Source organism: Seriola lalandi, unplaced genomic scaffold (genome assembly GCF_002814215.2).
Source record: "Seriola lalandi dorsalis isolate HSWRI2012SDOR001 ecotype SW California unplaced genomic scaffold, Sedor1 jcf7180002054901, whole genome shotgun sequence".
NCBI lineage: Eukaryota > Metazoa > Chordata > Actinopteri > Carangiformes > Carangidae > Seriola > Seriola lalandi.
The window spans coordinates 5633385-5656106 of NW_019525453.1; the positions used below are offsets into that span (position 1 = coordinate 5633385).

A 22722-nucleotide genomic window follows, 5' to 3' on the forward strand; every position below is an offset into this window, starting at 1 on the left:
ACCCACCCACCCACCATTCAAAAGTGCACATCTGCTACTGTCTTCTGGGTTCTCTTTGAGCAGTCTCGATTCACCTTGAGGACACAACTGGCTTTCCAAAACAGTAAGTGGCAGAAGGAACAGATGTGAAAAATTCACAGAGACTTGATAGATGCACTTCTGCTACAGAATGCAGTCCATTAAAGACACATTGTGAGTGGGCACTGTAAAGGGTAAATGGTAAGGCTCTTTAAGTACTCAGGGATGACCCTCAAAACATGTGTGTGAAAGTAAGGTTAATAAATAGTATAATACTTAAAAATGAGGGTTTTTCCTCTTGCTAGTTATATGTGCATTGGCACTTAAAGCCAATACAGTTCAACAAAGCTATGGATGGCGCTTCAGGGATGCTGAAGGCCATTTTTGCTCTGTCCCATCCTTACCAGCTGTATTTGTTCTCTTCAATAAATTCAAAGTAGCCCCTTCCATGTTCCTCCCGGCGTCTCTTAACACCCTTCTTATTCTTCTGATCAGCATTCGTGTCTTTGTCCGCATCCCCTTTGAAAATAGAACAAAGATATAGCATGAGGTGCTCCTTTTTGTGAGAGAGAGGTCGGACTGGCAGTGGGGTTCTGGCCCACAAAGCCCGTTCATTATTTACATTGTGTCGACCATAATCATCAATATTAAAAGATAACTAGGAGGTAACACCTCATGATTACACTTAGACAATACAATCATATTTCATATATTGTAACAGCTCTAATGACCAGATAGTATTTACAATATAAGCTGGTCCAAATGAACATTGTGAACAGTATTTGCTGGGGCTGGAAAAACAAGTCTCTGCAAAATAAAGGGACATTAACCCTGCAATAAAGGGCTTAGAATATACTGTTGTCAATCAGATTCATATAGAAGTATGTTTCATTAAGGAGGACAGGTCTACTGTTGTCTGGGACAAATGCATCATGCAAGGAAATGTGGAAACCTACTTAGACCTATAATGACCCCCCCTCCCTCATGTCTTAGCCTGAATTGCCTAAGTGGCTATTAACTGTAAATCTATATTTTCTGTGCTGATCCAACAAGATAACACTTTTTATTCAAACCAAGGACAAACTATCCACGTGCTAGCTAGACCAGCAGTTCAGCGCCTGCCCCGTCTTCCGCACAGCTTTGGGTTAGCTAGTTCAAGTGGTCCCGGCCCCTTTGGAGTCAAACACATTGGGACTCGTATATAATATGCCACAGTCATCCCGTGATGAGAAATTTAGTCCCAACGAATTAAAAAATTTTTAATTTCAATTTCTTTTAGAAAAGCCAAACTGTCCTTCGAGTTTAGGATAATTAACAACGCACTACTAGAGCCTGTACATGCTTTAATCAGTGCAGTAGTGTTTTCAAACATTTTATGCCATCATCATATGCTATGCCATTTTTGTGGATTTTGAAGTTAGTGATTTTCGTTGTTCACCACCACCCTATCACCCACTTTCGTATCCAAACTTCAACATGGGAACCATTGAACTAGCTAAACGGACCAGCGAGTTAGCACTGCACCACAGACACAAAGAAAATGACGTTAGCTGGCAAGCTAACACGCTAGCCAAAGCGAAACGAAAAGCCAAACTAAGCTAAATTGTTAGCTTATTCCCCGCTCATTCACTTAGTAACTGTAGCTGACGGTATTCTTAAGATAATGCTAACGTGTTTGTGGACTGCACTATCGACATTTAATGTTGCAAAACTGTTACTGTTAGCTAACCATAGGTGAGCGATGCTATCGTTAGCTGACCAGCTAACTGTTTCAGTTTGTGGCTAACGCTGGCTAGCCTAGTGAGGTCACGCTATCTAGCTTAACATGGACGCTCTGTTCTGTTGTATGGTAACGCATTCAAATTTAGTCACTCCCAACCGACTCCCAACCGACTCCCTCCCGCGGTAGCATTAACGCTAACGTTATAGCAGAAAACCGACAGCCAGCCACAGTCCATCCAGCCAATCACATTTTCATAACCAATTCGGTCGACTCACCCTCTGCAACCTGGTCCCCGGGCTCACCATCCTCTGCTTCTATTTTCTCCATGTCGTCCACATCTCCCTTGAGCATGGGATCCATCTCGTCGTCTTCTTCCCCTTCCCCATCCCCTTCCTCTTCCCCTTCACCCATTTCTTCGTCCTCGGCAACGCCATCGCCGTCGCCCCCATTCTCTGGCTCTGGCTCTGGCTCTTCTTCTTCCTCCTCCTCCTCCTCCTCGTTGGCCTCCATGCTTTCTTCTATCGGGCCATCGCCCTCTTCTTCTTCTCCCATACCCTCTTGGTCGGCTGCCTGGCTGAAACCCTCGTCTGCAGCGGCTTCTTGGTCGAGCGGAGAGTCTCCGGCAAGGGCCTCCTCGTCCAGCGCGGCCTGCAGGCGGTCCATCAGCTCGGCCTTCAGCCCCTTGTCCGAAAGATTACGCTTTTTCAGCTCGTCCTTCAGCTCGTTGACTTTCAGCTTTTTGACGTTGATTGAGCTCATTGTGAATGTTTGACGGCAAAACGTATCAACTAAAATTAACGAACACGACGATAAATAAATTACTAGACGCTCTTTGTTAACGGATGTGGCTCAATACTGCGCCAAATGGCACCCGTTGTCCGACCAATGTTTCACCGGCAAAAGAGCTGTACGAAGTCTGTGGTGTGGGGGAGGAAGATGACGTCGTCTACCGTAATTACCCAGAGAGCAGCGCAGCGCGGCTATATAGAGCGTCGACCATCTGTCGCTGTTGTGATATCAAAACAACCGCCAAGAAAGCATTGTTGTGGAAAATGTGGGACATTATATGGAGGAAAACAGCCTGCACAAAGAACAACCAGTATACTACTTAGCTTACATTTATATACAAAATTAATACACGTATTTGTAAGAAGTATACATAGCATGATACATTCATGAGGGAATTGTTATAGTTGGGATTTAAAATTGTGAAGTGCCCTGCTTTTAGCAAGGAGGATAATAAGATATAGAATACCGTAATGTACAATACATTTTGTAAAAGTAATATTCTCTCTCTGATTAAAAAACAGCGTTATCATATAGTTTATATCCAACTTTCCCATCAGCTAGTTATTTTAACATAAAATCTACTGTTAATTAAAGCAGCCTAGCTATCTTCCTATGTACTAGGCCAATAAAGTAAAGGAGGTGCAGTTAAAAATAGGATATAACTTCCCTAATCTTTTCCATGTAACAAATTCATAGGGAAATATGCATCTAATTCTCTTTTACAATTCTTTTAAACAGTTGTTAAAACATGGCTATATTTCTTTGATCTTGTTTTGTTGCTTTAGCAAAAAAAAAAATTCTGAATAACCTACATAGCCTATGGTTTCGTTTTTATCTTATCATACTGAGAACAGCAAATGACTAGGCTTCTTTGTCTGCTGCAGGGAAATGCCATATTCATAACTCTAGAACAACAAATGCTGTCAATTTTCAGACTGTTTTCAGTTGATGTGGAAACATTTTTTATGCATCCCTAAATAACCTCTGTAACCAAAAGGCAATGAAAGCTCTCAGGGTTTTGGAAAACACAGTGAAACACAGTTGATGTTTTATCAACAATTTTTTTTTTAACAGGCTAATTAAATTAAAGGGGTACTTCACTGACTTTATTCATGACAGTTTGAACCCTACTCAGTTTAGTTGTGTAATGTCTTCTCTGAGAAAACAACCCTGATGATGTCATCAGATGTAGAAATGTGGGCTCCAGGGGTTTTTAGAGTTTGCCTCGTAGTATAAGACTAAACCGGACTCTCTTGACCTCTGCTGCATCAATTTTGATCATTCTGTTTTTAATCTATCTCTCCTGAATAACCCAATGTCATGGGAGTGCAATACTAAATTGCTGGAGTAGCCCTTTAATCTATTTTTTAATGCAGCCTCTGCCTATAATGTTATAATTTATACATCTGACATTCCCCTGTTCTGCATAGTTAAAACAATATATTGGGGAAAAAACTCTCCTTGATAAAATTTATACTACAATTTTCTCTTAACTATCACTGTCAATCTGACCCCTATGGTGCTACAATAACAAAAGTCTTCAGAAGTCACATAGGGAATATATTGATATCTTGATATAATTGCTTAGGAACATCAAAGTGATTTCTGATCATTCTGTTGCAAGAATGTTGAAATAAATATTACATATGAGGAGCTGTTATAGGAGAGAGATTATTTTAGGATTATGTTTTAAAAGGAAAGAAATATCCAGTGAAATTCCGCCTGATCACTTTGACTGTTTGATTCTGAAGACTTGCTCCCTACCGCCTCCCTGAGGAGGTCACAATAAATAGGCATTTAAAATCATGAAGTGTCCTCCAGTGCGCTCCCTCCTTCTCCACTGTGCCACAGTCATCACTCCACCTCTGAGTCAGTGTCTCCTGCCTCTTAGTTTGTCATATTTTTTCATTTAACTCTACCATGAGTGAAATATTTCTGCTTTACATCCATGGAACGTTGGCTAAATTAAATAAAAGTGCGCCCAACCTTTGTTCGGATATCTTTTTAAATATTAACAAGTTGTCATGTCATCTCTGACTGGAAGAGGAGAGAGATTTCCTGCCTCGGTCACAGGAGCTCACTGGGTAAGTCAGATTTATTCCTTCTGAGCGCAGTTTGTTCACATTTGTAAAAGGCTGCATGGTCTGTGAGACTTTCCTGGAAGGATAATATTGTTGCTGTGCTAGGAAAAAACATTTGGGTGTGGTTACAGTTGTTCATGTCGATTGATATCTAATTTTCCACAGCCAAAGCCCACATACATCCTTCTTCTAATGATTTATTTCTCAGATCTCAGAAGTGCCGCCTCACTGTGAGCCCGCCGGCTTTTCTCCAAGTATTAAAGGGAGAGACTGCCAAGCCAAAGAGCGCCCGACTCCTGAGGGTGCCGGAGGGTCCAGGGGCGACCCACTTCGGAATATGTGCCAGAGAGCAGACGCTGTCCCCTCCTACAGGTCCCTCCCTGGGTCCGTTGGAGACCGCATCAGGAGTAATATGTTTGGGACAATATGTAGAGGCTCTACGTCGGTGAATCCAGGCTCTGGGAGGTCTGATAGGAAAGTTGCGTGTTGTGAGAAGTGCTCAGCAACCCTTGTTGCTCTGAAGAAACAAGCTCTGAGTCTGGCTGTTCACCACCACTTCTCCTGCAAGGTCAGTAACCGCCATGCTTTGATGGAGCTGGATGTGCTGGAGCAATAATGCACTTAAGCTCAGTTTTCTCTCTCTCAGGCTGACACCAACTGTTGTGAGGAAAATGTTTTAATGGTGTTTGGGCTCAAGAGTTGGCATGGACAAGATACAATTAAACAAACACATCTCAGGTTTTTCAGCAGGTGGTGGTATAGGGTAATAGTTGAAAAAATAATATAAAAACACACTAAATACAATAATAAATACAATATAAGTAATATACATACTGCATATTCTTGAACTAGACTTGTAATTATGATCATTATTTTTATTTAATGACAAAAAACAGATTCATAAAAATCTGTTTATTTTTTGCATTAGCGTTTTGCCACATGTTCAACAAATATGAATTGATATAAGCATTTTGGACATGCAGCAATATAAAATTTAAAACAATATATATCAATTGGTCGAGCAACAGAAAATGATTCAGGGGCAGTTTTTATCAGATATTTATTTTGTGCAAAAATGTGAATATTTGCTGGTTTTTATTGCAAACTGAAAATCTTGAATATATAAACTTAATGAAAATTTTGAATGATTTTTTTTATTATTTTATGACGTTTTACAAACTAAAAAAATTCATCAATAAAAATGTATCAATATGAAATTAGTCATTAGTTGCAACCCTTATATCATCAGATGAGTAGACTTTGTAAAAATGCACCTCCATATTTTCTGACAATGTTTAGACAATAAGATAGCATATTAATGTTCATGTGGGACTATCACGTTTTAAGGTGCCGCCTGTGAGTGGTATGCACACCCATATGTTTCTGCGTCCATCTGTATATTTGTCACCACGAACATCCATCAAACACACTCCAATCGACAAAGTAAACCAGTGCCATTCCTGCGTGAGTGGTTTCAAATGGGCATGAATATTTCATCTCAGCATCCCTGTGTCATCTCCGCAGTCCCGTCCATAGAGGGAACACTATTTATTTTTGTCCTCCTGAGTGGGATGGGGGCACAGTCCGCCCTCGTGTTTTTAGACAGAGAACACAGCGAGATGGTATCTTGTGGCCACAGAGATGGTCAGTAGAAATCTGATAAGCGGTATAAGCTACTTTCAGGTTTATTGATCCAAGCATGATTTCTCAAAAGCATCACGGCTCTGTAACGTCATCTTTCATAAGGGCTTGCAATCTGGCTAAGATGGAAAGCCCAGTCTCCCATTTTACTACTGCAGTACATTTCTGTCTCTATATACTGTATCTGTCATCATTTCTCATTATGAAATATAAATACCCAAACCTGAAACTGAAAGGTGAAAATTGTATAGTTTGTCTATTTGTTGTAGATAAGGAGAATAGGCTATCAGGACATACGTGGGGCTTAATTACCCCATAGTAGAATTTTTTGTGGAAGACATAAATGTAGTCCCTAATGATTCAGCACTTTTGGAGTTTGAATGACTGTGTGAATGAATGTTTTACATAATAATTGAGAGCTCCTGTAAAGTACTCCTCCAGGGCAATATAGGTCATTGGCAATGTGCTGGCAGGATGGAGGTGGGAGGGGTAGTGAGTGAGTGTGTTGGATGTTGGAGGTGTCAAGGACAGACCAAAGAGGATGTGACACAAAGATGCCCAAGATGATGGTTTGATGTTTGATGCTCATTTTGTTAGATCTGACAGCCTGGGTGCAGACAGGCAGCTCAAATGACAAACTTGTGTCTAACAGTAACACACCATCATTAAATCATCGTGACATGATTTCACAAAATGACAGTATTGAATGACTGCCCAGCCCTCATTCATTGAAACAAAACTTTGCCTTGTTCTTTCGTTTATACCATGTTTTATTTACCCAACTGTCTCGTAGCCAGAGAGAAATATAACCAGCTTCAACATGTAAATATTAATTGAAAATGAAATGCTTCTTTAAACATGGTGACATGTTGTTCTCCATGAATCTGTGGTTAGCACTCGTTTCATTTGCTTTAAAGGTGCAGTATATTCCTTTTTTTTTTACTGCACATGGTGAAAATAGGATGGTATTAAAGGTCCAATATTTTACACTTTTCCAGTGTTTGATTTGCAGTTTTGATATCAATAAGAAGATATATTAATGCTTTTAAAAACTCAAATCCATCTCAATGTAGTTTTACATCTCTCTGGAGCTCTAGTAACAACAGGTCAATGAGCCAATCAGAAGAGATGGCTCAGAGCCTCTCCTCTGATTGACTGTTTTCTGAGTGATCCAATAAAAATGCAACAGATGTCAGGTAAACACTCAGAGAAACCAAATCCCCCAAGGTTGGATGGTGGGTCCAGGTGGGTGGGGCTTAGGGCATGGCTGAGAGTGATGACTACTTTGTTGTGACATCACAAAGTTAAAGAAGTCCTGACGGCTGGTTTTAAGGCTCAGTTTCTGAATACAGGCTGTGTGCATTTCTCTGTGGACTGAGCGCTTTGATACTTTCACAGTCTTAATATAGAACCTAGACCTGCTTTATAATCAAACCACACATGGACATCTACCTTTATACAATATGGGACCTTTAATACTAACTCCATAATTACTTTCCTAAGTGCTAAGATTGCCTGCAGTGCCCTTCCGTGACTCAATTGGCATATGCGAAATGATCATTCATGTAATTATCAAGATAGATAAGCTTTGTTATTATGTCTTCAGTAGAAGCTTTTTATGGATCTGATCTTATTAGGATTCCAGTTTTCAAATGTAAAATTATGTCTGCTGCCTTTTTTTTCTAACTCTACAGGACTTGAGTGACCTGTCAGCATTTCTTAAAGACAACCTTCGTGTCCATAGTCGGTCCACCACTGAATCCAGGGACAGAGAAAGGGAGCAGGGCCAGTGTGCGGCCTGTGGTACAAACCTGAACCAGCTCAAACAGGAGGCCATCCACCTGGCTCTGAGCAGGGGTCAGTCATTAGCTAAGCCTCCCTTTGAACCCAGTCTCAGCACAGGCTCACTGCTGGGACAAAGTGAGACAAAGCATGGGGACAGAGCTCCAAGGGAAGCTGCCATGGCTGCACATCAACCACACAGTCGAAGCCACAGTCCTCACAGCCCACAGAGCCCCAGGACGCCTCAGAGGACCCCCCAAACCCTCAGGCGGAGGGGGCCCAAGCTCCCCAACCCCGATATGGACCGCTGGCTAGAGGAGCAGCAGCTGGTCGCTTCTAAATCTGTGTCCAATACTGATGGTGTCACCATCTACTCTTACCATAAGGTACCCCCTAAAAGCTTTCTCTTACCACTAAATCACGCATAACACATCCCCTAGTGAGCACCCCCCTTTTAATGATCTATATGGGTAAAGTACGTCTTTACGGGTGCATGTGTCAGCAAGGCAATGATTCACAGTGCCTAATCAGAGCCTATTTAGATCCTATGGCTGCGGACATTGTTCAAAAGTACTTTTGCTAATGGAATGGAATTGGGTCATGATTTACCCCTGTCATAAAAGCCAGCAAGTCAAAATGCACTTGTGATCAATAGAGGGATGGTCATATTTAACAGGGTGGCTGGTGAAATATGCATTAATGTGATGGAAGCAGATTGAACCCGTCCTTCCCAAGTACCCAATGAAAAAGCTTATAAAGTGTTTTATATGATGTTGTTGGTCGAGTTTTGTTGGGTTTTTCTTTTTTACTCCTGATCCTTATGGACGAAAGGAAAATCCAGATACCCTCCCTTTGGTGTTCTATGTGTAGATATCATGTGACCTGGTTGAAAGAAAATCTTCACTGACATCACAATAAATTAAAATCAATTTGCTAAACTAATCCCCCCGAACACAATTATTTCAATCACAGTTTGGCAATTGTAACTAAGTACGGTAGCTTTGTCAAGCTTTGGATTTCTCCACATAATGGCGTGTTGTGCATGGGGCTGTAGTTAGAGTGATACTCAAAATATAAAGAGTTTGAAGGGTGGTGCTTTCTTTAACCTTTTCAATACAAAAAATATGAGACCTAGAGTGTGTTTATATGTTCTAATGTAAGCTCTAGATATCAGTATGTCTGGCCTACTCATGTGCTACCTACAAAATGTAACCTAAGACAATGTTACTTTCAAGACCAAGGAGATTTGTGAAGTTAAACATTAGATTAAAAATAGACCTGTTCACAATAAGACATCCACCGCTCCTGGCTAGGCTAACGATAAGAGCTCTGTCCTGCTCTATATTGAATTTAGGGAGGGTTACACTCCAAGCACCACAGCCAAGCCAGTCATCTATGACAGTGTTACTTTCGCTGAACAAAGTCCTCCAAAATCTTCTACACAACCACGTAGGTTGCTTGTCCCTATCCTTGGATACGACCCATAGGAGTGTACGAGTGGCAGCCGTACCGGACCTTTGTCATCATAGAAAGAATAATAAAAACACACAGTTAAGGCTGTGTCATGGTTTGGTTGGGTTTATGCACAGAAACTACTTGGTAAAGAAAAAAAGGAAAAGATTGTGGTTAGAACAAGTGCTTTCATAAGGTTAGAGGACCTTCATCATCATCATGTATGTAGCCATTATAACCATATTTAAGACTCATTTTAAAACAGGTCAACTGGAAACAATGAGTCAGCCAGAGAAAGCAATTTCATTTGCCTCAAGGAGCAGGTGTTGGCATAAATAGCTAGCCGATCAAATCTGTCGACGGTCGCCAGCTGAGAAGGAGAAGCTGGCTTTTGTCTACTGCCGTTCGAAATCAAGGAGCTGCTGTTTCAAAAATTGCAAGAATTTCAAGCGTTAAATCTGCTGCTGTTGTCATTATGTGCTGCTCTTGACAGGCATAGCAACAGTAACTGGAGGGGGCGGAGCTTAGCTAATTATCCGTTAGACAAGGTCTTGAGAGCAATAGTGTAATTAATTATTCTTAATACACTTGCCTAATCAAAATCATCAATAACAATGCAACAGTTTTACTCAAATAAAACTATCCATGGTTGTGCAAGACTGTATAAGAAACTAGCCTGATCCAGGATGAGAGTAGATCAATATAGGTTTATGCAGCTGAGGTGAAATAGTATGAGACTAGTGAAAGCGAAGAGGAGTAAGCAGAGAGGAGACGAAAATGGATAGCAGAAGAAGAGAAAGGGATATTAAGTGTTTAAGATGGCAGGCAGGAGAAAGGGTAGAAAGGATGATGGAGTGGAGAAAAGAAAACAAGATAATAAAAGAGAGAGAAATCAGAACAGGGAGAAAGAGACGGTGAAGGTTAAAAAAAAAAAAGGTTATGACAGAAGATATGAGTCAACAAGAAAAGAAGAGGGGTGGGGAAAGTACAGCATTTATACATTATCCATATTAACTTAGGCTGTATACAGTATTAACCTAGCCCCGTTTTTACAATCTCCTTCCAGTCTCCTTCGAAACCACTACTGTCCTCCTCCTACTGTTTCACTAATTGGCATGGTTGGACATTATTAAAAGAAAAAAAAACTGAGATGACATTATTATCATGCCCTAAAAAAGCTGAGACATTGATGAGATGTGGAGCTCGAAAGCGGTGCAGAAAAGCACCGTAATCCAAAGATGTTGGCTTTTGAGGCCTGCGGCGACGGTCGGTGACTTCACGCTGGGCAGCAGCAGATGCATGCTGAATAGGCCATGTTGCACACACACAGCGTTATGAATGAGGGCAAAACACTGTGTTGGAATAACTTTACATAAAGCTGCTTGATGGAGGGTTTGTGACTGTGTGTGTCAGAGACTTTGACAGTATGTTTACTGCACCTCTTCAACCCTGAGTCATGTTTTGAACTCAGACAGCGGTCACTACTGCCATCAGAAACTATTCCTCACACTCCACATGCAGCTAGCAACAGCTGTAATATGAATTAATGGTGTAAGTTTAACCCAATGTGCTCCCAGCCTAGATGCCCTACTTAGACAGATGCACCCCATGTTCCTCCCCAGAGTAATTCACATAATAACAGCCCCTTTTGGAGTGGGTGCGGGAGTGCAATTACAAATTTGGATTTTATAATGAGCTCTCTCCCCTGGCAGGCTGCAGATGATGCAACCCTGGGCTGTGGTGATGCTGGGACTGTACAGACGAGCTCAAAGATCCCTCACATCTCCAGAGTGGTGACCATTGCCAATACTGCTGCCATGTCCTTTTTGGCCAGGTAAATAAATATATCGTTATGTGAATTAAAACAGCAAATGTGTGTAAAAATTATCTTTATCTGCAGCCATGCAGTTTGTACTGGTTGCATTATAAGTTTCAGTGGCATGTCACGCTGCCTCCCGTCTTCCCTGCAGGGCTGCTGAGAAGCTCAACCTGACATCGAGGAAAAAAGGCCAGGCTTCTGATCCAGCTCCTGCGCATTTCTCCACCTGCTTCAGGGAGATCATCCAGAAAAATCCGCCGCCTGTCCCCTCCTGCCTGCTCCAAGCTGCCACCAGAACCAAAGACTCACCCAATGTTGGCAAGGTAGATGCTGGAGCTTCGAATTCCAGTAGAGTCACAGTAGATAAAGATTTTTCTGTTTTTTAGTGAACCACATTGATAACATGATTATTTATCAGCAATTTTTCCTCACAGCTACTTGATATTTATTAAACTTAGATGAATGAAACTAAATGTAAGCACTCTTAAAACGATACTGATTGGCTGAAGTGTATCAGATACACAGATTACAGTCAGTTTGTGTATTAATGGAGCTATTTGTAAGTTTTGCTATTCTTACATAGCCATTGTTAGCATTAACAGCTGTTTAACTACCAGTCTAGAAGAAGTGTTGTGAGTTCAGCATCAAACTTTCTTCTTTTACTGACCAAGAGCTGTCTCCAGTGGTGGAAAGCAACACTAATGTTAACTCTTGCCTCTATCATGTATTTTCTTCTACTGAAGTTAGCTTGCTAACCAGCTAGCCCAGGCCTGTCTTGCCACTTTCCAATAGTGACTCACTGTAGCCTCCAATCTGCCTTGAAGATTTAGCGCTGCTCAGAAGGGTGTACTATAATCTCTTGTCTTGTAAATGCAACAATGGCTGAAGCTCTTGTCAAGTGACCATCACCACCACCTGCTCCCCGCAAGAAACCACGTTCAGCAGCAGAGAAAACTCACAAATAGCCCTTTTAATGAAATGAAATATAATGTCTTCATTAGTGAAATTTAGAGGCACTAGTAGCCTCAGACTTTAGATAGATTGAGGTCAGCTAGTTCCACCGGCTTCCAAATCTTTATGCTTAGCTAATCACCTACTGCCTCTAAGCAGACAGATATGAGAGTCGAACCAATCCTCTCATCTAACTCTCAGCAAGAAAGCGAATAAGTGTATTTCCCAAAATGCAGAACTATTTCTTTAACATTGGTGGGGTTGTGTTTTTTGGTGCAGCTGGAAATCCAGTTGGAGAAACAGATTAATGTGTTTAAAGGCAGCACAAGCCGACACATTGTACAATGGTGTGTAACATTGATAGATAGGATTTTACAACTCCAACTCCAAATATACATATTATTATAAATTCAAATAGAAAATCTACACAGATTTAAATATAGTTCCAACTACAGTCATCTCATTTGACACGTTTGCTGAGACAAGTGAAGATGTACTATCAGAAAACTTACTACTACATCCTCACCGACAACCACCACCTTGGAAGTGTTTTTACCACCCTGCTTGTGGAGTAAAGAGATCGCAGTCAATTTGGAGGAGATCCTATATCATTCCTCCTTCATGATACACTGTAATGTGGTGCTAATGTCTCCATCTTGTTCATCCCCTCCCCTCCCCTCCTCTGGGAGAAACTGGGGAGATCAATATGGCTGCCTGCCCTTCCCTTGTCTCATAGATGGACTCTTGGGTTTAGTCTAGAGTTACAGATAAGGGCTCAGATAGACCCCACTGCCAGCCACACCTGCCCGAGCACTCGGCTCTGTGTGCCTCTGCGTGTGAGAATATATGTGTGTGGGAGCGGAGGAGGATTTTCTCTGCCTTTAAATGGGTCTCTTGAATAATTTAACCCTCATAAATACAGTTTGACACATGTTCAATAGGGTTAGGGAGCCACTTCTTGCATAAGGTATTAAGATTATTAGGAGGGGAGCGGAGAAAAAAAATCCTTTACAGACATTGGAAATTCATCATGTGGCAGATGGAATATGGCTGTCAGGTCTTCAGATTGTCAATGTCAGATGATGTCATTGTGGTGTGGTGCAGTCCTGCACAATTTCAAGAGAACCACATTTGACTGGGTGTTTAGCTGCACAGCGCTACTTGCAATCCGTGCAGACCTGAATCCTGATTATGAATAACTTTATAATTGGTTTACATATTGTAATACAGCTATTTTTTCTTTTGTGAGGTAAATGTTGCCTTGTCTTCCTGCAGACTAAAACCTATGAGCCTTGTTAAATGGCTGTCGGAGTCAGGATCTAACTTAATTTAAGACCTTAAAGCCCCTCAATTCCAAGGCTTCCTGTAGAGAACTGCATTAAGGAATTAATGTCATGACATGCGGAAATATAGCAGGAGGTATGCATCGCCATGCAGTTTAAGTGCATGTGTAGCTTCTGCACTAACTGGATCAACTGGCTGTCTACGTCAGTCGAAAGAAAACATGTTTTTATCTCAATTAAACATTAAACAACAACATGCTGCTCATTCTTGTATTCATAGAAAAAGACTACCTGATGTGTCGAAGGATACAATAAAGTGATGCCAGTTGCAAACATTCACAACAGCAAAGTACACCATCATTAGCTCACCATCCTCAATGCTCAAACCTAATCCTTTTTGACATTTACCGCTTTGTTCTGCCAAGGCTTCCCTTTTGCAACTGAGGTTTCTTGCAAGCTACGTTGCATAAAATAGTATCTCAGGCTCCTGGGGCTGAGCAGCAGGGACTCAATGCTCAAGTCTGACTCTTACTTCCCTCTCTCACACAGCTACATTTATGTATAAATAGAGGTAAAACACACTGTACCTGACATCATAACAGGGAGCTTTAAACAACGTATTTGAATATTTTGTTGCATACACTTTGGTATATACGGTATATTTTAGAGTTATCACTGAAATCTGTGTTCTTCAGCAGGTTAAAACCTGCTGAATTTGATATGAAGATATTTTTGAACTCATTATATTTTCATAAGTTTCTGTATGCTGCTGGTATTTATTTTCCTGAGTTAAACCTGCAATTTTGCCGCTGCTTCTGAAATCACCTACATACATGTTGCCATGTAAAAGCAGAGTACACACACACACCCACTTCTTGCATTTAATAAATTTGTTTTCTTCTGTGTGTCTCAAAGTAGTTTAAAATGTCTAGCCATTTCCTGTATATATGTATACAGTATGAATACATGAGTAAGGTTAATAGCAGTGCTCACACTTCCTTCAACAACCCTTGTGAAAGGCATTTAGTCTCTCAGCCTGTAGCTGTCCACTGGTGACATAGTGTCAACTTTTTTTCCCATAATACATGTAATAAATGTGCAGTCTAGTCAACCAGATGACAGAACAAAAATATATTTTCAAAGTTACCGTTAGTATCAAGTCATACAGACATTCTTTGTTTAATTGTAGTTCTTGAGATTTATCCATTTCTGTTGCTTTACATCTAAAATGGAGGTGAGGCTTGAATTTACATTTACACAAGACTAATACTGTGTTTCATTGACCTTGGAAATCGAAGATGGGAATGACGTCACACCTAACCCTAACCCAGTTGAAAGCACTATGCCATATAGTACACATACAAACCCATTGCAACATGTCCAGAGATAGAGGTTAGACAGTACTGTGTGTATGATTGATGAGACACAAATAAGACAGTAGTGCTAATAAACATTATACTACTACAGCTTTCACTTCTGTTGATATGCAGAGCAGCCATCTTGGATTTTGAGGTGGTGAGGTTACTCTGACTCTGTCGTAAATCTGACTTCAGGGGTTATTCCAGTTGAAAAATCAGAGTTCAAATGAAACGCACCATAAGAGTATACAGACATGTTAATGTGTCTGTGAGGCTGGATTTTAGGCAGAGTAGTGCTTTGAGCTAAATGCTATCATTAGCATGCTACTCGGAATGACAATGCCAGCATGCTGATGTTCTAGCGGGAATTAAATCGTTCACCATGTAATGTGTAAACATACTTACATTTACTTATTAGCATTAAACACAAAGTAGCCTACATCATGTTAGTGTGCAGTGCACATTTTTGGTCTGAAACGTGCGCAACACCATATATTGGAAAACTTGAAATACTCAATACATTTAGAGGTCTGTAGCCGGAGGGAGAAAAACACACTCCCGTATCCTGGCAAGAGCCCAAACTCCACTAATGAACACATTACACTGAGATACTAAAATTACAATTGATATGTCAAATTGTAGTTTTAGGGGGAGTTAGGGGGAGGTAGAACTACTTTGTCACAAATAGGCTACTTTATCCTCCTGTTCAACATTTAAGCAGTTTCTCTGCTGCTTGCCTGGTAACATCACAGCTACAACAACAACTGTTGTTCAGGTTTTACAGCATGTAACCCCCCAGAAAAACACTCACATTTCTGTTTACATATAGATTAAACAAATGGGAAACAAGAGCAGTTACAGGCCGAAAACTGAAGAGAGCTAAAACTGAAAAAAAAAAAAAAAACTACTTTGAATTGAGGATTATCACCATTGACCAATAGCAAGACAGCCAGACAGTCCAAAACAGAGGAAGCCATTGTAGCTTAGATGTGCTGAATCCTCCACAACCTCCTCCATTATAGTAAAAACTGCTCCACTAGAGAACAATGGTTTACAGACAAGTGCAAGACAGAAGCTGTACACATACAAATTCATCTTTTGAATAGACAGTGTAAAGTTAGTGTCCCATTAGCGACCAGGCAAACAGGCTAACACATTTTCTAACTGGCCATTAGCATGTTAGTGAGTTTTATTTGACATCTCAATAACTTTTTATTGACATTAAAAATGGTTTTTAGTGGTGTTTAGTGGTGAACAAAATGCCAGGAGGAAGAAAATAGAGAAAAGCTTTGGATTGACTTCATTTCCACATAACAAATCAATAATGAGGATCAACCAGACTTAATGAATTGAGTCTGGAAAAGCAGGAAACACAATATTTATAAAGAATTAATAATTTACATTTATTTGACTCATTTGACCATTAAATTAAACAATAACAGAATTGTGTGATGCAGCTGATTCTACAGCTACAGATTCCAGAAGCTGAATCCACTTATGATGCGTCTCTCTAGAACTCTCGCAGCTACAGTTCACCTCAGTGTTACCTTGTCTCTCAGTCACACCAGTGTTGAGTTCCCGTCCGATCTACAACAGTGATCACATCTGATACCGTCGACTACCTACAAACATCTGCAAACATCTACTGCGAGACCAAAGGTCATCTGTGTGTTTCCTGGTTCCATCACAACTCAAAACACATATGTTTAAAACTGCCTTTTCCATCTGATGCCAATTGCTCTGTCACTTTTGTATTGTTTTTATTTTTATATTTCATTTTTATCGTTGCTTCGTCTTAATGTGTTTTAAATCTCAATTTGTGTAACTCTGTACGGTGTCCTCGAGTGCCAAGAGAGGCGCCTTTAAATTAAATGTATTATTGTTATTATTATTCAGAGAAAACAACTCTGAGAAAATGGCAGAGGCTGTTCCACAGAGCCGTCCATGTCGCAGACCAGAGGCCAGAAGAAAACAAAGTGTGCTCTCTGTTCTGCGACAGGAGAACACTCGCCTGGAGAGGCAGGTGAACCGCCTGCTGATTACTGACACAGTCAAAATCAGCAACCTGGAGGAGCGTCTGCAGGCCAGGGAGCAGGAGGTCCTGGACGCTTTTACAAAGCACTGGGAGGAAACTGTGATGAACCAGATGGAGGTCGGCCGTCTTCAGCAGTGTCTCCAACTGCAGGAGGAGAAGAACCAGCAGGAGGTCAAGGAGGAGCTCAACCAGAGCAAAAGGGACCTCCTGCAGCTCGTGAAGGAGAAGGAGGAACTTGCTGAGAGACTCACTCAGGTTGAAAACCAGCTGAGGAGCCAGGAGGAGCAAAAACTCCTGATGGAGGAGGCTTGGAGGGAGAAGTTCAACGCTCTGAGAGCGGAGGTCGCCAGCAGAGAAGAGAGCTCAGAGAGGAGAAGAAAACAAGTGGAGGAGGAGAAAGACAAGGAGGAGCAGGAGGAGAAACAAAAGGAGGAAAAGGAGGAGAAAGACAAGGAGAAGCAGGAGGAGAAACAAAAGGAGGAAAAGGAGGATATCAAGAAGAAACAAAAGAAAGAGAAGGCAGAACTGAAGAAGCAAAAAGAGGAGGAGAAGCAAGCACAGAAAAACAAAGAGAAAGAGGAGAAGAAGGCTCAGAAAAAGAGAGAAAAAGAGGAGAAGGAAGAACAGAAGAAGAGGAAAGAGGAGGAGGAGAAGGCAAAGAAGGAGAGCAAAGGAAAGGAGAAGACGGAGAAGAAGAGAGGGATGTGGAGCTGGATGCACAGAAACAAGAAGTGTGACAGCGACAGTCAGGTGGAGGAGGCGGCTGGTTGCTCCACTCAGACCGGAGGACAGTAGCTCTCCAACCCACCCCCCACCCCCTTTCAACTCTCCACCTCTCCCCCCTTTCCACCCCTCCACCCTTCCTCCATCTGCCTTAATTCCATCCCTCCTTAACTTACCCCTCAACCTTCCCCATATCTACCCCCCCATTCCCTCTTCCCTCACCCCGCCTACCCATCCTCACATCCTCCCTCTCTACCTTTCCTCTATTTCCCTCACCCTCACCCCCTTCCCCTTCCTCCCAACCCCCTCCTACCAACCCCCTCCTACCTCCACACTTTATGTTTGTTATGAAAAACTTGATCCGATAAAATTCTTTTACCATATTTCTTCATGTCTCAGCCTCTCTGAATATCAATATACAGTTTGACTATTTGGAGAAATTCAAAGTGTTACCACTGACCCATGTTACAACCATCCCTGTTCCCCCATACAGCTGAGGCTGATGGGAATTTCATTTGTTTGGCACGCATCTTGTCATGAATCAAAGTAGTGGACCAATACAAATTTTGATCTGGCGATGGTGCCGGATTAAAAGCAGACGGTGCACCAAAGTTGTTATAATTCATTCTCTGTGGATCACAAATTACATGGCAAATCCTTTTAATGGTTGTTGAGGTATTTCAGACTGAACCAAAGTGGTGGACAGACCAGCAGTACCATCCCTAGAGCCATGCCACTGAAACAGCAAATAATAACCGTGTATGAGTTTAAAGCAGAGCACTACTTAAACCAGGAAGTTTACTCAGTCAAATGAAAAAAAAAAACTCTGGGTGTTCAGTGGTGTGTAATATACTGTAAATCTCAACATGGTTCTCTTTTCCATTTGCTTTGGTGTACAGGTCAAAGTCGTGCTGAGGGTAAGCCCAACACTGTCAGGAGGCCAAGGCCAACCACCTGCTCTCCAGATTGACCCATCCAAGAAAAGGGTCACTATAATGGATCCAGTTAGTAAAAGCCAACCACCCACTACAATGATACAAGGCAGGGACGGCAGAAATCTCCTGAAGACATTCAACTTTGATGCTGCCTATCCTCAGGAGTCAAGCCAGGTTTGGTTCTTCATCCTGATTACTGCTGAATATGATTTATAAAGTGGTGTCAACTGTTTCTATTTGTGCTATAGCGTACTACTCATCTATCTTGTTTTACATTGACAGATACGTGATGGTGTAATGTGACTGTAGAGCATTCTATGTTCAAGTATTCAAAATGCCCCCCCCCCCCTCCCCTCAGGACACACACCATGGTTAGCTCAGCTCTGTCTGTCTGATGACCTGAAAACTGATAGGGCCTGGATAGCCACCACAATTACACAGCCCATCAATTATATTCAAGTTTTCTCCAAGCTCTGCTTACGATATCTGAGCCCAAGGGAATGTACAGAATCAGAAAAGCATCCCTCCTCTGCTCCGGCTCTTACATTTCATTGGATGTTCTCCCTCAGTGCGGAGATGAATCATAATACGCTCGCTGTCCTTTGTTCTGTCTGACCAGGCTGAGGTGTGTGCAGGCGTCTTGGCTGACATCATCCGCTGCGTGCTCAGTGGCAGCGATGGATGTGTTCTGGGTTTGGGATGTGCTGCTGTGGGTGAGTAATCGGTCACAGTGAGAGGCCACGGGTTAAAATCTTAAGATGAGAGTGGAATGCTTTTAGCTACGCTTAGTGGCCAACCCACCCTCCCCCTCTCCTTTACCTCTGTCCCACTCCTGCTATCATTCACTCTTTCATTATCACTTAAACTTCCCGTCTCTATTTTATCTCTCTGTCCTCTTATCAATCTTGATCAATCTCCAGCCTTCCTGTTGTTGGTTTTTTTTTGCTTTCTCTCTCTGGCTCCATTTTGTCCTTTTCTCCATCATCTTTATTTTCCCCAAAAATTGTTGCCATTTCAACTCTTTCCCTCTTAGTCATTCATCTTTCACCTGTTCCTTTGTAAATAAAAGCATATTCATCAATTATACAACACGTGTTTTTCTTAAAAGCTTGCCACTGCCCGATAGACATTTCAGCATACTAGACAAAAAGACACATTTTATTTTATTCTGCTGCAGCACTGAGCTCAGAGGGGGCTGTAAACAAAATGGACTGTAATATGTTGCTATTAGAGAGATGGAACCCTGCACTTAGCGTTGGTGAAGGGGTTTAATAGATTGCAGCACACACACACACACACACACACACACACACACACACACACACACACGCACACACACGTTAAGGTAAGGACAGGGTCTCCTTGGAGCTGCTTTTTCACATGACGCCACTCTCCGTAAATCTGATTGAATTAGTTGGCCAATACAGACTACATGTGGCCCACAGCCAGAGGGATATCAATCTCCTCCGCAGAATACTATTCTCTCTGAATAACGGCAAGCAGCTCGCCCTTTAATTGGAGTAAACCAATTCTCTTATCCTCATTCAATTATAGTTTGGATAAGACAAGAGAGCATAAAACAGGCCCGTAACTCAAAACTAATGTGGGCCAAAAGTGCAGTAGGAGATACAGCATGGCACCAGTCCATAAGAAAATCTCAAAGTGTTCCTGGGTATGTTTCTGTGCTTCTGCTCTGTCTTCATTTGTGCATTGTTGAGTGTAAATGTATTGTGTTTTGTGTGTGCCAGTGCACTTCTGCCATTATACATACACCCATGCTTCTAAGCTGTCTTACAAATGTGTTCTTATGAAAGTATTGTGTGTGTGAACATAGTGGAAAACACAATTTCTCTTGCCAACATTAATCTCCCCCCAATATGATATCCACTATGCACTTCAGCCCCTGTCAGTGTTAACTGTTGGCCTGGAGGCGACCTATCAACCCACTTTAGATGAAACCACGCCTACTTCTGTACGACCAAAGCTTTGACAGAACGGCCAAAGACAAAGTGGCTTGGAAAGGGCCAGTGTTATCAGCAGCGTCTTTCCTTCCTGCCAAGTTTTAACTGGTTGATATAATGCATGGGACGCACACACTGTCCCCCGCAGGCTCCACTCCCATTATGCAGACAGTGACAGTGACAAGAGCGCTAACTGGTTTTCCACCTGTGACCAGGCCACTTGTGTTTGCCAAAGCTGAGGTTCAGCGACAGGGACTCAATGTTTCTTTGCACTCTATCACCATTTTTTCAACCAACTAGTACGTTTTATCATTTGCACTTAAAGCTTTAAATACAATAACTGAAGTGGCTCTCAAGCATAAATCATATAAAAATGTGGGTTTCAAACTGGATATTTGTGTTTATGTGTCGATGGGATGCACATGTGTTTATATGCTGGCACGTACGTGTATATATACTGTACTTTCTGTGTGTGTGTACTGTATGTATGGATACATCTGTTGTCTGCCCCAGGTTCCTGGTCCAGCATGGTGGGGAGTGATGAGAGCATCCAGAAGCTCGGGCTGATTCCCTGTGCCATCTCCTGGCTGTACAGCGCCATCGAGCGACGGAGAGAGAAGACCTGGACTGATCTGACCGTGTCAGTGTCTGCCATCGAGCTCTGCTGCGGCGAGGAGGACACACTGAGAGATCTACTGGGGGAGGTCGTCCCCTCGTTAGGCAGTATCCAGGACAGCCCGAGAGCCCGAATTAGACTCCAAGAAGACCCCATCTACGGGATACAAGTAGGATGAAATTTTTTTTTTATTAGAAAAAAGAAAGCTTGTTAAATAAACAGGGGCTTGTTCTGAGCTCAAGCACACAAGGGTTCATTGATCCAAATTGGTGGTGTATTCCTTTGAAGAACAAACCTAAGAATTTGACTATCATTGGCTTGATTATTTACAGTCTAATCAGTCATTGTAAACATAAACAAGCCTGTCCCAAATCTGGAAACCAGAGAGCCAAGGCCGTACTTTCTGTTCCTGACAAGTTGATCAATTTCTTGGCTATGCTTCAAAGACTCAATTTGAAAATTAGTACACGAATTAGTGTTATTTTACAGTTGTTTTAGCAGCTATGAACCACAAACTGTGGCTCTATTCCTAGAAAAACTGGATATTTTTAGTGGCTACAAAGTAAATTGCCCATTCATTGTCAGTAGGTGCCAGTGATATCACAGATAATATGCCAGATTCCTTTGTTTAAGTTAGATTTTAGGCTTTGTATGATTACTGTCAATTGGTATAATTGATCTACAAGTGTATGTGAGGAGATAATGCTGCAGTGAGTGAAACCTGTTAGATTACATAAAAAGATTACACGTGATTACATTATCATTGAACAGCTCTCTCCTCCCTCGCACTGTCGTTTGCCAAATGCAAAGCAGTAGCTCATTGGTGTAGGTGTCTCTGTGTTTCTTTATTGAACATGAAATCTACTGTATGAATGGAGCTGTAAATAGTTTATGAACACATTCTCCACACATTAGGTTTTATGACCCTCCTCTTAACTTCCTCCCAGCTACGCAACCACAACCGAGTGAAGGCCCCGACCGCCGAGCGCGCTGCTTCCCTCCTGGACGCGGCCATCGCAGCGCGTCGGCACAGTGACTTCGTTACGTACCTGTCCCACAGCTCCATCATGTTCTTCACTCTCCACGTCCAGCCCCCTCGAACGGAGAGCAGCACCATTGGCAAAGGTTGTAATGAAATATTCAGTCACCAGGACCGCTTGTCTCTGCTTGAAGTCTGTTTCCCCTCTCCATAGTTAATCCTGAATTCAAGAATATAATGCATTTTTATATATGTTTTATAATATAAATCTATATAAATATATTATAAATTTATCTATCTATCTATCTATCTATCTATCTATCTATCTATCTATCTATCTATCTATCTATCTATCTAATTTATTTGCTATTTATTTGAATATTTGAAGACATGAAAAAGGTTTTGTATTTACACTCTCCTCTGATCTCCATCTCTAGGTTCGCGTGGCCCCACCAAGTTGACCATGATAGATGTGCGTAGTGGTATGAGGGGTATGATCAAAAATAAACCTCCTCACTCTGAACTGGGCCCTGTGGTCGTGTCTCTATTGAGTGGACTTAAAACCACCCCCAACAA

At 41.7% G+C, this 22722-nt stretch overlaps 2 protein-coding genes across 2 annotated transcripts in view; one reads left to right on the plus strand and one right to left on the minus strand.

Moving 5' to 3' along the window:
• hnrnpub (heterogeneous nuclear ribonucleoprotein Ub) overlaps positions 1-2654 on the minus strand; it is a 10777-nt gene extending 8123 nt beyond the window's left edge. Inside the window, exons 1-2 of the mRNA XM_023430198.2 lie at positions 2017-2654; positions 423-537 (exon numbers count right to left, since the gene is read on the minus strand). Coding sequence (XP_023285966.1) covers positions 423-537; positions 2017-2500 — 599 coding nt within the window. The 5' untranslated portion in view covers positions 2501-2654. The remainder of the gene's footprint in view (positions 1-422; positions 538-2016) is intronic.
• A 1717-nt stretch (positions 2655-4371) lies between these two features.
• Positions 4372-22722, plus strand: part of kif26bb (kinesin family member 26Bb) — a 30128-nt gene continuing 11777 nt past the window's right edge. The window contains 10 exon segments of the mRNA XM_023430330.2: positions 4372-4614; positions 4820-5179; positions 7947-8420; positions 11199-11320; positions 11457-11628; positions 18555-18764; positions 19210-19303; positions 21065-21336; positions 22115-22292; positions 22584-22722. Coding sequence (XP_023286098.2) covers positions 4555-4614; positions 4820-5179; positions 7947-8420; positions 11199-11320; positions 11457-11628; positions 18555-18764; positions 19210-19303; positions 21065-21336; positions 22115-22292; positions 22584-22722 — 2081 coding nt within the window. The 5' untranslated portion in view covers positions 4372-4554.